Source organism: Cimex lectularius, unplaced genomic scaffold, assembly GCF_000648675.2.
Source record: "Cimex lectularius strain Harlan isolate CLEC.00 unplaced genomic scaffold, Clec_2.1 scaffold5, whole genome shotgun sequence".
Taxonomy (NCBI): Eukaryota; Metazoa; Arthropoda; class Insecta; order Hemiptera; family Cimicidae; genus Cimex; species Cimex lectularius.
In genome coordinates, this window is record NW_019392993.1 from 2,511,663 (window position 1) to 2,528,625 (window position 16,963).

A 16,963-nucleotide genomic window follows, 5' to 3' on the forward strand; every position below is an offset into this window, starting at 1 on the left:
TCAATCTGACATAACATCCCAATCTCGATGTACACTTTGATTTGATGCGTTATGGATTTCGCCGTTGTCACCCTACACAACAACTTCAATTTACAAAGATTTTACGATAATATCGATCCACTTGAAAATTCTATAGTTCAAGTCACAATTTACAAACACTTTACTTTTTTGTTTAAATATTTTCCGTTTTTTATACTATATTTTTAATTTTTGGATAAATCATGTATGGTAGATTGATTAGCTGTTTGATTGGTTAAAAACACTACAAATATTAAATCCATTACAGTTCATGGTCCGATTGACCAGTTAACATTTTTCAATTAATTAATATTTATGAAAGGTATTGGTCGAGATAAAAAAGCCAGTGCCACGAGCGGGATTCGAACCCACGATCTTCGGCTAGATACACCGCTGCTCTTCCACTTGAGCTATCGTGACCTCGATCCACTCGGACTCAAATATTTCTCAGCCCGTTAATCTCCTAACGACCATTACTCTAAATTTTTCCACATATATGTATATAGTTCGATATGTATAGAAATAGAGCGAAAGGTATTGGAATTAGAAATGAAGTTCGCTAGTACAGAATATCAAGTCCAACGAAGTTACTGCCCCAAAGGGGGTTGGACTGTAATACTGTAATAGCCATTGTGCCCCACCTGACGTCTCGTCGTAACGGCCAGTATGCTTAACAAGTTCTTATAATAAATTAATTATTCTTACAATTATTAAAAATTATGCTTACAACTGACCAAGTAGTATTAATTATCTTATCATTGTGTATTAATACAATTAATTAAGGTTTTTAGTTGAGATGAAAAAAAGCTAATGGCACGAGAGGGATTCGAACCCACGACCTTCGGCTTGATACGCCGCTGCTCTACCACCTGAGCTATCGTGACCTCGATCCACTCGGACATCAACTCCCCATCTCAACCCCACCTTATGAGTTTTCCCTCCTTTTGCCATTTTTCAAGAATTGTGTATTAAGATAAGTTGAGTTGAATTGTGTTGGGTTTTGCAAAAGGATGAACTTGCAGGCGGATCGTTTCAGGTCGTCTTGGGTTCATCTAGTATCGCTGAGTTTTTGCCATGATAATCCTCATCAATTCCTAAAAACACAAGCACTTGTCCTGTCATAAAATACACCAACAATACAAAAAAACCTTTTGTTTATACAAGAAGCTCTGTAAATGGACGTCAATATTTCATGGGATTATTCTACATGTCAAATGGAACTTAATTGTCCCTATTGTTCATATTCTGATCCACAATTGTATTCCAGATATTTCACTTTTCGTGTTACTTCAGCCTTGCACATTTTTTCCATAAACTCCTAGTGTCTCAGAAAATAATAATTCTAGTGAAATTTCGATTACACCAATAGAAAGAGCATTAAAAACTCTACGAGATTATTTTTTTATTATAACCTTAAGCATGCAAAATGGCAAATCTTAGAATGTAATTTTACTAGTTTCCGAAGTTTTGGTTTAAGGTTTAAGTAAGATTTTCTTGTTTCTATTGGTTCTTGGTTCTAAATAATGACAGATAAGTTACAGAAGCTTTGCCGCAGTAATAAGCTCTGAACTCGCATACTTAATTTTTCAAAGGTCAGTTACCACCTAATTCAAAGTTTAGTACAAAATAGGACATAGGAAAAAACAAAAAGCGAGGGAACAGTAAATTTGTCAGGAAACATTGTCTAGCTTGGATACTTCAAGAAGGTGGACATTTCGCACATTTAATTTCAAGTTTTTGAAACTTTTCGTTTTTTCTTAAGTAAAAGAAAAGACCCTTTTGTACAAAATTGAACATAAGAAAAAACACAATGCTTGAGAACAGTGAAATCCGTCAGGAAAAGATGATAAGCTTGCATTCTTCAAGCAGGTAGACATTTCGAACATTTAATTTAAAATTTTTGAAACTTTTCTTTTAGAATAAGGAAAAACAAAAATATTCTAAAAATAAAATATCCACCTTCTGGAAAAATGCAAGATTGATTACTTCCTGACAGATTTTATTTCTCCTAAGAGTACATCCTTCTTTCATAACTGGATAGGAATCCTTTGTACAAAGTCGTCCTTAGTTTTACAGGAACAGAATATACATTTTTAAGAGTTACCCACGTGGTTAAAAAAATCAATGTTTTGGAAATTAAACGTTAATTTTTCATTGTTGACAGCTAACTTTAATCATTGGCTAATATGATTAACAAAAGGCCATAAATTAGCTTTCCTTAAAGGAAAGTTAAATTTAAAAAAACTGACGAGATATTAAGTACAACTGTTTAATATACATATCTGTCTGTATTTTGACCAAAAAATCTTGCTTAAACTTTTGACATGAACTTCTTCTAAGTGATTTTATATTTTGGTTGCTTAAGGTTACAACAAATAAATTCTACAAATAGGAAGATAATTGAGAATCAAACTTTGATAATGGGGATTTTTTGGTTCAATTTGACATGTAGGCTAATGACCCGAAGTATTAACTTTTCACGGGGCACCCTGTACATATTTTGGAAATCCTATATGGGAAAGTTAAAAAAATCGCTTGACATTTTATCCCCACTGAAATGATTAAAAATCTATCAGCTCTTTTGCACCATTAAATAAAAACCCGGTTAATTGAAAACCTTTTAATTTTAATTAAGTTACTTAAGTTACGCCGGTCTGTTTTTGCGCGTGAACTCCCCAATGAAGTATCTAGAAAAAGGGAAAGCAGTGAGATAAAGCCCAAAAGACGTGATCAAAGAAAATTATCGTCCGTTTACTCATTAACAGGCCGGATTATATTGGCCTGGGAAAAAAAATGTCGTAAGAGTTTTGCGATTCGAACTTCCTACTCTGCCCTTTTTATAGGACCGGCTAATATATTTTTTTATCCACCGGCGCGCTTTCACTATATTAAGTGGTGGGCTTTGTCAGGCGTGAAATTTAAATATCACATATTTAAAACGAATATTATTCGCAAATTAAGCAAAATAGAATTGAATTTGATGTTGGTTTTTTAAATCATTATTGTTTATCATAAATAATATAGCTTGTGAAAAAAAATCAACTTTCTTAACTTCTGAAAGTTTTGTCTTGAAAATGGGTCGAGTGCGACAAGGCGTTGGCTTGTTAGAACCTACCTAGCTTTATATCCTCCAAAGACAAGCGACGGTCGTTAAACTTGAGTGTACATAAAAAAATAAAAACCAGTAGTCACATAAGTAATTTGTCGAAAGGTTCATGTTGAATGTTCAAGGCGAAAAAAAAATCAAATGGGCACATTTTCAAACGACTTGTCATGGTTGTATTGCGAAAAATAATTGCGAGTAAAACTAAATCTGCAAGTCTCAGTTATTGTTAGTCACATTCTCTCAGGTAGACTTCAAGGATCATATTGCTACTTTCAAAGTCGCCCAATTATTTATCCCACCCAGCGACAAAACGCATGACTTTGACAGTTTAACTATCGTCACCTAGTATAATAATTTGCCCGGGGGAATTAATCCTTGGTTAAATTTTAAAAGCCAGAATATTGGGGTTATAAATAAAGACTATTTTTTACTCAGGCCAATTGGTGGATAATTATGTCGCTAAACAAAATCATTTAACCCATTATGGGCTTGTTAAATGTATAACACATATATGTATAAAAGTTTAGTGTGTTATACATATATAAAGTGGTTAGCAGATTTTTATATCGAAATACCTATCAGATGTAGTGAATCAGACTACATTATCACAAATTTTGACTCATAAATCAAATTTCATGTTCAATGCAAGGAATCGATTCCCAGAACCTCTAAGCTCTCCATGTACTTGAATATATTCATAAACTATTATAGAATACATTTATAAATGCATAAATATACAGACACAGCTGAAAACGTACTAAGTATGAGAACGTGAAATATACAAAATCACAAACAGTACATATATTCATACAAAAATTATGACAAACATAAAGGGAAAAAAACATATTTTGGAAAATTAATTTGAAACATAAACAGAAAGCCATATATACACAAGCAATATATATATNGCAAACTTATGAGATTGTACAATAAATATTAAAAGTATATAAATAAAGAGAGAACAATTGTGGATTTTTTGACATTATTTTCCTTCATGATTGGATCTTTTAATGAAATCATTAAGTTCAAGGTTTTTATTTTTTATCTCCACATGATATCATTGAGATTACACCTCTTTCTTAATCAGAATACGTTTGAATTATACATTAATTAATTATTCCCCAAAGCAATACAAATTCGCCAGCGTGTTTGCTAGGCGATGATGAAGGATTGCAAGGTTTTGTACACAACAAATTATGCAAGAAAAAAACTTAAACTTGTTAAATGTTGACGTTGTTTGCTTACTGACGTTGAAATGTTTAATTATCACAGGTTGCAGTATTTTATGGAGTTTATACAGGAAACAGGCTAAAGATTGTTAAAATATATGCTGTAAAATATGTAAGACATTTCCTTATTAAGTTTACATTTTTGTTTAGATAAACTTCGTAAGGTATTACAACTCGCAATAATCTCGTAAAGGTAAATTTTACGTCACGACGGGTCCAGAAATATTGAGAAAGAGAGAAAGAAAGAGAGAGAATAAGAGAGAGAGAGAGAGAGAGAGAGTGAGAGAGAGAGAAAGAGAGAGAGAAGGAGAGGGGACAAGAAATATTGAGAGAGAGATAGATATATAGAGAGAGAGAGAAAGAGAGGGAGAGAGAGAGTGAGAGAAAGAGAGCAAGAGAAAGAGATAGATAGGTAGATAGACGGAGATAGAGAGATAGAGAAAGAGAAAGAGAGGGGGAGAGAGAGATAGAAAGAGAGAGAGAGAGAGAGAAGGAGAGGGGACAAGAAATGTTGAGAGAGAGAAAGAGAGGGAGTGAGAGAGAGAGAGAGAAAGAGAGCAAGAGAAAGAGATAGATAGGTAGATAGACGGAGATAGAGAGATAGAGAAAGAGAAAGAGAGGGAGAGAGAGAGGTAGAAAGAGAGCAAGAGAAAGAGAGATAGGTAGATAGATAGAGAGAGAAAGAGAGAGAGAAGGAGAGGGGACAAGAAATGTTGAGAGAGAGAAAGAGAGGGAGAGAGAGAGAGAAAGAGAGCAAGAGAAAGAGATAGATAGGTAGATAGACGGAGATAGAGAGATAGAGAAAGAGAAAGAGAGGGAGAGATAGAAAGAGAGCAAGAGAAAGAGAGATAGGTAGATAGATAGAGAGAGAGAGAGAGAAAGAGAGAGAGAAGGAGAGGGGACAAGAAATGTTGAGAGAGAGAAAGAGAGGGAGAGAGAGAGAGTGAGAAAGAGAGCAAGAGAAAGAGATGATAGGTAGATAGACGGAGATAGATAGAGAGACAGAGAAGGAGAGGGGACCAGAAATATTGAGAGAGAGATAAAAAGAGAGCAAGACAAAGAGATAGATGGATAGGTAGATAGATAGGTAGATAGGTAGATAGGCAGATAGAGAGAGAGAGAGAAAGAGAAAATTCGCAAGAAATAATTAAAAAATTATGTATAAAGGTTTTTTTGTAGATAACCGAACCAAACGTCACAACAGAATAAAATCGGCTAATGATACCTGTCAGAAGTAAAATGTTTAAGATTATTTCTTGTATTTTTAGTTCAGGACTTTTATAAACTTTCAACGTCTGTTATCCAATTAGATGAGAAGTGCTCTTTGGAAATAATTCAATGTTAACGTCACGCAAACAGTAATGTTCCCCCTTTCAGGACGGGCCGAGATTTAATCTGAAGTAACATTGGCTAAAACAGGCTTCTCTCCTATAAAAGACTATTTAGAGTGGGTATATTTAATTTATATTTTATTGCACAATCAACCTTTCCTTGCCTGTTAAAGTGGAAGGGCTATGGTATTTTTACAGCAGCTCCGTTGGGGGATTAATCGAGTGGAAGAAATTTCGGTTCCTATTACTTTCCAGGTTTGGCCTCGGAAGGCGTTTGAATAACCATTCGAAGTCCCAACTCACCTGGCCAACTCACGACTCTGACACGGCCTTTCTTCTGCCGTGGGTAGGGGGAACTTGAAAAACTTCGTTAACGTCGAGTTTGGAAGCATGAAAAGGCAAGGCTGGAAATGATTATTTCACGCGTTTTCCAACTTTTCTGAAACGTCTGACTCTTTAGTAATTATCACAGATCAATCATCATGCCACAGAAATGAACTTCGTGTCGAATTGAATTCAGTTTAGTAAACTGACGAAACCGACTGGAAAAGTTCCTCTGCTCGTTCTGTTCTTGTTAAGTTTGTAAGCCGCACGCGGTATATATTTCGAATATACAAAACATTTCGGGATTGTGGTAGTTTGGAATTCAAAAGTTTTACAGAATCTTGTAGTTCACAGCGATATTCATTCCTGGAATTGTCCAAATCTTTGTTGAGATTTTAAATATATAATTCTCGTTGAAAACTGATAACTGATTATAAACAGATTTTTATGCAAATTTTTTTAATGTGTTCATTATATGGTATTTGAGAACAAAAACTGTACAATTTACACTTTTTATCATTTCAGTTGCTGTAAACTGTAATTATCTTGAACTTAGTTCTGTTCTCTCCCTCTCATACTGTTACTTACTCTCTCTCTCTCTTTCTCTCTCTCTCTCTCTCTCGCGAGTAACCTTCCGCGATAGTAGATAGTAGGTAGATAGATCTATCTATCTATCTCTGTCTCTATCTCTCTCCTCTGTCTCACTCTATCAGTATTTCTTGGTCCCCCCTTTCACTATGCCTATCTCACACTCTCTCTCTCTCTCTCACTCTTTTCTTTCTCACTCTCTGTTCGTGCACTTTCTCTCTCTCTCTCTCTCTCTCTCTCTCTCTTTCTCTCTTTCTCTCTCTCTATCTATCCCTCATTATCTATCTAGCTATATATCTACCATTATCTATCTACCTACTATCTAGCTATCTTTCTCTTGTTTTCTCTCCCTCTCTCTCTTGTTTGTCGTTGTGTCGCTTAATCGTTAAGATATTTCGGTTGTAACGTTTTAAACAACAGACATCTAGTTGACTAATTGGGATAAAAATATGAGAAAAATAATTATATGGGGATTTAATTTTATCAAGGGCAAATGTGATGTAGAGATCATTGTGGATTGTTTGGTCTGAAAGAGGAAGGTGGCACTAAAGATGTTTAGGTGGATTTACGATCGATTTTACACGAGTTTCATTTTTTCCTCGAACCCCATACTTCAATTTAAGAAAGTCTAGATCTAGTACGGCCAAATCTGTCTTAGTTGTGGTTTGTAAATGGCGATAGCGCTCTCGATTACATACGAAAATTGGGTGATTCTAAATTTTGTATCCTCACAGACTGTCGAAGCATTGTAGAAAGGATAAATAACATTACCCCAGAATATAAATGCAGAAACTATATTTTTGCCCAAATCTGTAGGAAAATGCTTGAGACAAAAATTATGGAAAAAAGGGTGGCATTGTGTTGGGTGAAAGGGCATGCAGGCTTATGGCAAAATGAAACGGTGGATGCACTTGCAAAGGAGGCTGCAACATCAGATCCAACCTTTGACATTAAAATTCCTAAAGATGACGGGAAAAACTTTTTTGAAAAGTTTTGTAGAAATCTGTGGCAAGAAAAATACAACGAATCAAATGTTGGCGATTATTACAGGTCACTGTTCGCTGAGCTCAAGAAAAAACCATGGTTTTCGGAAGGCGATAGCCCAGAAGGAATGTCCAAGGAGTTCTATTCTACTATTTTTAGACTGAAGACAAATCAGTCCTATCGGGTAGCTATAAGAAGAGAATCGGTTTGGCATCGTCTCCGAACTGTCCCACTTGCGGTTGCCCTTCAAATCCTTCCCACATAATTTTTGAATGTCCAGAATATGAAAATGAAAGAGACAAACTGCTAAAAAATCTGAGTAAAGTCGCAAACATTTCCAAACCAATAAACTTAGAATCTGTCCTAATAAGCAACTATCCATCAGCTTTCAACATAATCTATGGATTTCTAAAGTCGATAAACGTTTCTTTTTGATTATCTTCAAGCATGAAAATTTAGAAGATGAGAAGATGATGGAGCTGAATGAGTGGTGCGGGCGCGCGGCGGGGACCTGGCCCTGGTCGGCCGATCACGCTCGACAGTAAAATGAAAATAGAAAACTTCATGGGTAATATGCCAGCGTAAACCCCCCCCCCCCAAAAAAGAAANAAAAAAAAAAAAAAAAAAAAAAAATGGCCAGTTTGTTAGTAAACTGTAAGCTAGATTTTTGGTCGTGATCTAAGTTGAGTTTCTTATCTTTTCGTTCGAGTATGGCATCGCACAATATATTAATCAGGTAACTCACATTATTGGAGGTTAGAATGTTTTAGATAGAGAGAAGGACAAGTGAATTTATGGAGGGTAAGCAGATGGAACTACGACTAGAGAAGGTTGAGCTAGAATTAGTTCTGGACTAGTAGTCAGATGACAACAGAGGTTTCGCCACATTAGGTATACAGTGATGTTGCCAGTGTACAATGTGAATAAGAAAGGACGTAGAACGTTCCCTTAAAGCACTTTAATGGGAATGTTAGAGCATGCCGAGCGCAAAACAGTAGGTCCGCGTGAATAACTACTCTCTACTACCACTTACTACGATCGGATGATATGATATCCATCATAGAGTGAGATAAAAACAAATTGTTTGTGAATTAAAATGCTAGCAGTTTATTAAAACTGCAGGTTTAAAAGTAGCTTTTCCTAAGAGAAAAATAAGGCTCGTAGAATGGTAGGAGCCTGGATGTGGCATCATTTCAGTTATTGGGGTATGTAGTACCCTAACCAATTTAAAACTTAATTGGAAAAGATTTCACAAATAGACACTCAGTTTATTAAACCAATATCCCTAGTAGATTATGCTATTATGTCACTATGGGCATTGCTATTATTTTAGGATATATAATGTGCTCAGATTAAATAAGAGCTTAAAAGGATTAAGCATTAACAGACACGTTGGAATGCTTAAAGGTAAATCTACCTGTAAAGGATTTTGACGTTTAAGATTCAAACACTACATATATCAATTGTTTAATCCTTCTTGGTTCGAATATATTAGGCGGTGGGTAACCCGAGACGATAGCTATACGAATCCCGTTGAATATTTTACGAAACGCTCTTCGATTGACCCCCCGGACTAAAACATTCGGCCCGTAGAAATGTAATTTGAACATCGATTCGTTTCCTTTCTTATCAGCCTCTTAGTCCACCACTCAAACCCGAATGGGTTCGTTCGTCTGGAATTATGATTGGATAACAAATTGAATTTGAACTATTCCATAATGAAACCTACCAACGATGACTGTGAAATTCCACTCCCTCGCGAAGTGAGCTTTCCTTTGTGTTAAAACATTACGCGCCGGTGAGTTTCATAGCTTATAACTTTGTGAAGAACACCTAGGCGTAAATAATATCCGATTTTGTACTCAATAATTAAATAAAAGGCATTACAAATCAACTTAACGTGTCTTTTTGTGTGATTTGGTCGATTAAAACTAGCCTGGGTGCATATCCCGGCTGTTTTGGTACGTTCATGAATATTCTTTTCTGACGTACATCTAGGCCAAAATAGCATCAAATTTGGTACCACCTAAAATCGTAATCATTGACGAAAAGAATTTACGAATCTTCTAGGCAAGTATTTCCATGTATATGGTCGTTTTCAATAATGCTGGTCGCTTATCCTCGCTGTTTTTGGATGCTCCTGAATGATCGATTCTAGGCAAAACTGTTATTAAATTTTATACCACCTAAAAACGTAATTATTGAAGAAAAGACGATACAACTCACCACACTAAATATTTCCACATGATTTGGTCCTTTGCAATAATTCGGGTTGCATATCCTGACTGTTTGGTATTTCAGATGCGTATCGTTTTATGACATGTGGTCGTTTCCAATTTTATTTTTCGCATTTCTTCTCTATTTTTGGTATGTCAGACATGTTTAACGTGTCGCCACATTTAGTATGGTGTGTCACTGCTTTTCAGCCGTAGATTTGCCACTACATGGTCATATCAACCGCACGGGGTTTTTGCAATAAGTTCATTAAATGACTACACTGGGTTGAAATTCATTGCAGATGAGATTCAAACCCGAAACCCTTCCAGTGATGAGGCACTGTGTCAAAGCTCCAACCACCAACCTTTTTTTTCTTGACCCAGCACACCCTAGTATCTCTAAGTCCTAATCCAGGCTTTATCTTTTGGATGACTCCTTTAATTAGATTTTGTCTATATGAAACAAACCAAGTACGGGCAATTTATACGAGAGAAATTTCCTGATAGGTGACACCTGACGGGTACAATCTCTTTCATGGAAGTATCCCATAACTGCGGCCAAATTGGACGTAATGGGCGTGATTGCGATGTGATCCTGAGTTTTACCGTTGGGAAAATTTTTTCTTGGGGTGTCCTTTCGGTGGGGATCCCTTTCTTTTATCACCATGGTATCCTTGGCATAAGATCAATGGATTTAGCTATAAATCACTTTCAAGTCATTTGCAAAAAGTCCACAATTACTTTCCGCCTTCACCCAGGTAAACGCGATCTGATCCCATATGTGCAAGGTTCCTTATTCTTGCTCTATTCGCTTTCCCCGATTATTTAGATCTGCAAGGCCGTCAAAAGTAACCTTACTATAATTCATGACATTAAATGTTTTTAATAAGCTTGTGTTATTGCAATTTCATTTGCCCATTCCAACGCTTTGACGAAAACCAGCTGCTTAGTCTGAATGAACACTTTTTAATGTAATTTATATTTAAGCTTCGGCACTTTTATTATAATTTTTGGACATCGCATTTTTAGCTAATAGGAATGATGCTTCAAATGACGTAGTATTGTAACCTTTAACTATTCTCATGGGTGATCCTCTCAAACAATTGTAATGTTTGGCCTTCACGTTTAGCGTTGAACCTGGCCTGCGCTTCATAGATGAATCGACTACCTACAACCCGATAATTCTGATATTTATTTTTATTATGTTTTGATGGGGTTCGTATGTCGTATCGAACTCGACCAAAACAGCGAAGATAGGCAAGAAGCAAGCACGATTGAAAACTACTTGGGCCACGTCTATACTGCATAACCTTATAATTTAAATATGGCATTTCAAAGGATTAAGTGTTGCCAATCCCGTTTGTAGATTCGATTCCATTCACATTAAGTCTGTGGGATAACAGATTGTGGAGAAGACCAAATAGGCTCACAAGGGTTTAACAATATTTACCAAGTTACACATGCGAAATTCGAAATGATTTACGTGTTGGCTGTTCAGGAAAGGTTAAATCATCCCCAGCGTACAGAGGAGTCTGCAGTATCACGGATCAATAACTAGGAAATATTGCTATTCAGCAACTGGTGTCAGTGATGATTCAAACGGCAATCAAAGCACTTACGCTCGGTCTACTCGTGCGTGGAAATCGCAGGATGAGAACAGATTGCGCGTGCCGACGTTGCCGTCGCTTATCGGATTTAAAACTCACCCCTTCGTCCTACAAAACAATAACAGAAAATAAAAAATTGATTCGTCGTTTAAATAGGATATTAAATGTGAATAATGAAGCATTGACCAGTCGGGCTTATTACGCAGGGTGGGCGACCAAGCCGCCAGTCAATGTAATTTCCGAACAACGACTTCAACTGATGTTGATGATACAACATTATTGTTATGTCACGAGCGAATTGATTAACTTAATTTAAAATAATGTGGTTTTTAAGAGGAGACCGGCTGTTTAAACTTGGTTATGGTATCCTTCTCAATGGTGATGGTAATAAGGATACTAGGAAGCGGGGTTTGTCCTCCCCAGGCACTGCAGCCTTCTGGCTTGTTCTAACTTCCTAGTTCCCTGGTTCAGTGCAATAGAATCAATCCTTCTTCTTAGAAGTATCAGGTCATTGATACAATTTCATTCCCTCGTTTATTTTCTGTTCGTTAGGTTAAATCTCCGTGGAGCCGTTGCTTCCCATTCGAAAATGATATGGGTGGTTGTTTCCCCCTCCTTTTTGCATAATCTGCATATGGGATCATTGTTATACATGCCCATGTTGTGTAGATGTTTTCTCAGATGCCAGTGACCGGTTAATAGTCCTATCACTCCTCTGAGTTTAGCTCTCTCCAATTGCAGCAGTGAGTTTGCCAGTCTTGGTGAGGTTACTATAAGTTTACTATGTCTAGCACTGCTAGAGTTTATCCACTTCTCCTTTTGTTTTGTTTGTGTATTTGTTATACCATATTTGTTTTTGTTATCCCAAGTGTAGGTTCAGGGGCCTATCTATGGTCGTGCAGATCCTCCTCTGGCCAGTGTGTCTGCTTTTTCGTTACCCAAAATTCCTCTGCCCTGGCATCCAAGATATCATCAGATTTGTATTTCCCCAGGTTTTGAAGATTTTGGATGCATTCACTGACTAATTTTGATGTGATTTTTTTACATGCTAATGCTTTAATGGATGCTTGGCTGTCAGATCGTATGAGGATTTTTTTTGCCAGGGTAACCTCTTTTAAGATTATCTAGGGCACAAGCGTTGATGGCGTGAATTTCTGCTTGAAAGACCGAAGTGTACTTCCCTACCGTTTAGACTTAAAAAGAAGTAAGAAAAGTCAAGTATTTCCTGCCATACTGGAGGGGTTAACCGTTGGGTGTCTTGAATGATAGGGTCAAACCTCATTACAGATAATTAATAATTAAATAATTATGTACAACAATTCTTTACAAGATTAAAAATGCGTATGAAATTATAATGTATTTGTTTATTTATTTATTCTGTTCTCTAGTCAAGCTTATGTTTTATAGGACAGGCAAAATAATAAAAATGGTAAAAATTCAAATATTATATTATAATATTGTCAAAATTATACTCTATTGTTTAGAAAAATATACAAATAAATAAAAAACATAATTTCTTCAAATTATTCACACATAAAAATCTATGGGCTATACCGGGATTCGAACCGCAGATTGCGCTTGGCAAATTTGAGTCAGAAACCATAACAACTTAAAAATAATAAAATACAGGATTTCAACACTAATATCCTTCCTGGTTTTCTCAAAATCAACTCAGCATAGAAAAAAATTAACACTTTTTTATCACTAGTTCTACTTTCTTACGTTTTCATTGGCGTATTCATCAAGTCAATTCGATTTTATGAAAAATAGCGAAAACCATTTGATCTGCTCGACATTTTACAAAAAGTTAAGTTCAAAAGTTCTCATGAATTTATTTGTCTCTTAGTTGAAATGTTCTTTAATTACGAAGATAAAGGAAAAGAGACATCGTCGGGGATCCGTCCATTGTTGGAGGACGAGCATCATGTCTTTTTTTAATGGCCGTCCCCTTGGGGAGAATTTCGGTTTGTCCAATTTCGCCCCTTAAAAGCCCTCTCCCAAACTTCCTTTTAACCTAATTAGACCCTGGGCCACCGTCCTATGCCCTGGGAGAGTCCTTTCTAAATTCCTTTTCGTCAGAAAAAAAAAACACTCGAACTAATTCATAACGTGATTTTGGTCAGCCAATTCATTAAACCGTTATCTTACGTTATCACTAATGAGTATAGTTAATTTCGTTGTTTTATTAACTCCGTTTTATGGGACATAACAGGCATGGGTAGTCACGCGAATTGATAATTGTCGAATCCTTTCATAAGCACAAGGGTGTGACAATTTCGTGAAAAGAATATATTGGAATTCAGGAAAGGGAAATCTGGGAGAACCGTAATTTAACCACTGTGGAAACTCAGCAATGTGGTATTTATTGTGGTTCCTGTAATAATAACCGACTTGACAATGAGATATGATTTTAACTTGACATAACGTACATTGTTCGCTTAGTGCTGTTGAATTACTCTGCTTTTTTTCTTACACAGTTCTGTCATGAGTGACAGTTCAAGGATTTAAATTTATTCTTTTACTTGATTTTTATTTTACAGTATTTTAAACATTTGAAGTTTTTTCTTAAAGCGTTGTACCAAATGATGTAACTGTTAACAAAATTTTTCTTTTTTTCTTTTTTAACCACTGAGAAATAGCACATTATTTTGTTTCATGTAAACCTGAAAGAGGACTCATTATGGCCAGTCCCAATGATATGTGGTAAGTTGGGGATGAAAGGAGTTGTTTTTGATTTTGACATGTTTCTTTTAGTTGTGCATGCGGTGGCATGTCATCTATTGTAATACATACTTCAAGCTTCGAATATTGTGTCAAATAAGCTACAGTAGAAAGAAGTGTTTAAACCGAATTGATTTTTCTACTTTACAGTGTCAAGAGTGTAATTTTAATATTTTCCTTCGCAATATTAAAGCTAAAACAATTTCCAATGAAGAGTTAACGATGTAAGAAACTTTTCTTTTTTATTGTCATTTTTGTTCATTTAAATCAATGTCAAAAAAGATATTTCCGCCCTAGCAACAAATTTATAAAGCAGAGCTTATTGGCGGGTCAAAATATAAAATGTTAATGGCGTTTTGACATGGCTCAAGCTCCAAAATGTTCTTTTTGCTATAGCTTGACGTCTCGTAGATTACGGAGGGGAGTTTTGTTGAATAAATCGAGTGAAGGCATGACTTAGAAGTAGGCCCTTTGTATGAATTATTTATTGTAAGCTTTCCAAAAGGGATTCACAAATAAAATAGAAAAAAAAACCTTTTAGTCTTTATTTTTCTTAGATGAGTGATTTATTAGATTTTCTAGTTAGTTGATCAGTAGTAAGATTTTAAAGAGTGTTTTTGTGTAATTTTGATTTGAAAGATGTAGACAATTTGAAAATAACAATGTTTAAAACAATATTTATGTTTGAACTTTGTGCCTGTAGTATTCAATAGTTAAATGAGTCCAAAAACTCAGTTCAAAAGATTCTGCCTACAAATTGAGATGATGTCCCGATTCTAATACTAAAATTCTAAAACTAGATAAATAAAATTCAATACAAAAAATGGCGAATAATTCAAAAATTTAATTAAACAGTATCCTTATCACCACAAAGCTCTGAAATCTTCCCAAAAAAGGTATAGTTTTCTTAACCATATGACACAAACCACCATAGCTCATCCTTGGAACCATCTCAATCCAATGTATATTAGTTTGTCCATGTATATTTATGTCAACCATAAAATAAAACCCACCCTCAAACCTCAAAAATCTTAACCTATCTCATATCATAACAACAAAACTCCTTCTGAAAAAACTGCAGTTTTTGGTGAACCAAAGCTCAACAAAACAAGATACCCAAACGTTAGGAAGCATACAAAGACTAGTAAACATATTTATCACAGGGACAATGAAAGCAACCACTTCAATGGCACTATAAACATTGATAATCCCACTTCTATTCGAAATATTTATTCAAGAAGAAGCAAGGAAAAACTCATTTATGCTCCTTGCATGCTATGAGGAGTGATAAGACTATATACCGTCACTGGCATCTGAAAAAACACCTGCACATGTTCAACGATGACCCCATTTATAGGTTATGCAATGAGGAGGAATAAACAGCCACTCATGTCATCTTTGAATGTGAAACAACTGCTCAATGGAGACCTGGGATATAAAGAAAACCTAGGGACAACAATTGTAGCAATGACAGTCAATAACGTAGTATTTCTAAACAGAAGGATCGAGTCAATTGAACCGTACTGAGGAACCAAAAGTACAGTAAACTAGAAGGCTGCAATACTCAGGAAATATAAAACCCCCACTTCCTAGATTTCCATCATCATCTCCTCACCATTATGTCAAAATGGGTGTTCTGCTAGTCAACATTCTGGTCCCATTCTTTTTGCATGTATGCACTGCAGACATTCGTATAAGTCATTTACGCAGCCAGTACTACCACCCTTGCAACAACAGACCCAGAAGTGGCTTTCAGAAACCTCCAAGACCATCTTTCCTGTTTGGAAGAATGGTTCAAGAAATGGAGGATCAGACTCAAGGAAGCCAAATCACAGGAAATAACTTTCTTCTTTTGCCATATTACCACTCTCCAATCTATTACAACTCGTTCCTCTCCCAAAAGGAGCACTGTAATACACACTCGCCTCAAAAGAATCAAACTGAACAGATGATATGAATTATTCAAAAGATTACTTGACAACAGAAAAACAAATGCCTTATTTACACTATAATCAATCTGGAAATGCGTTCAAGCAAGCGTTCTAACCTCCAAAGAATCCAGTCACTCCAGTCCAAAATCCTTTGAACCACTGACCAAGCTTCCTACTTAGTATCTAAACTCACAATCCATTCAGACCTCTCAATCCTATTTGTCTAGAAACTGCAAGAAGTCGATAAAGACGCCAATATTAAACCATGTGCCATCATCCCCCCCATCCCTTTTCATCCCAAACTCTTCCCAACAATCACCATTTTCTCCCTAGTTAGAAATGTGAATATGGGTGTAATTAAAGGATTACTTTTTCAATCCGACAGTGTTGTAATAAAAAATTTATAGAGACAACCCACTTGCTTGTAGCACTCGAGTGTTGTTGAAACATAGTAATAATAATATAAGACAAACTATTCAACAAAGTGAGCATTACAAAAATTCAACCAGTATTACGTATATTAGTTGTTTGAGTGTTTTTATTTTGCATGAAATACCTTAAGTTGTACACAAATAACAAAGAAGAATATAGAAAAAATCAGTTTCGTCCTTTGCCATAAAATGGTTACACGTAAAATAAAGATGTGATGGCTTAAATAAATAACAAGTTCATAAAAAGACACGACCTTAATTACCCTTTGTACAAAGGTTAAATCGGCCAAAACGGACCACCTTTACACTTTTCACTGTCACTTTTCAAACAGCTAATTTTTTTAAACTTGATGCCTACAAAGATTTATAATTTAAACTCTAATCCTAGTTTTTTAATGTGGTAACAAAGCTCTTTGGACCTAAATCCAACTAGAATAAAAACCTCTCCAGATTCTTAATTTGATGCAAATGTTCAGT

At 35.7% G+C, this 16,963-nt stretch overlaps 1 protein-coding gene across 6 annotated transcripts in view; it reads left to right on the top strand.

Moving 5' to 3' along the window:
• LOC106666065 (endoplasmic reticulum aminopeptidase 1-like) overlaps positions 1-16,963 on the top strand; it is a 66,056-nt gene that overhangs the window by 37,294 nt on the left and 11,799 nt on the right. For 3 of the 6 annotated variants that reach the window (XM_024229636.1, XM_024229635.1, XM_024229638.1), the window contains one exon: positions 14,074-14,106. The exons of the other annotated variants lie outside the window; for them this stretch is intronic. In XM_024229636.1, coding sequence (XP_024085404.1) covers positions 14,074-14,106 — 33 coding nt within the window. The remainder of the gene's footprint in view (positions 1-14,073; positions 14,107-16,963) is intronic. 6 annotated transcript variants of the gene reach the window in all.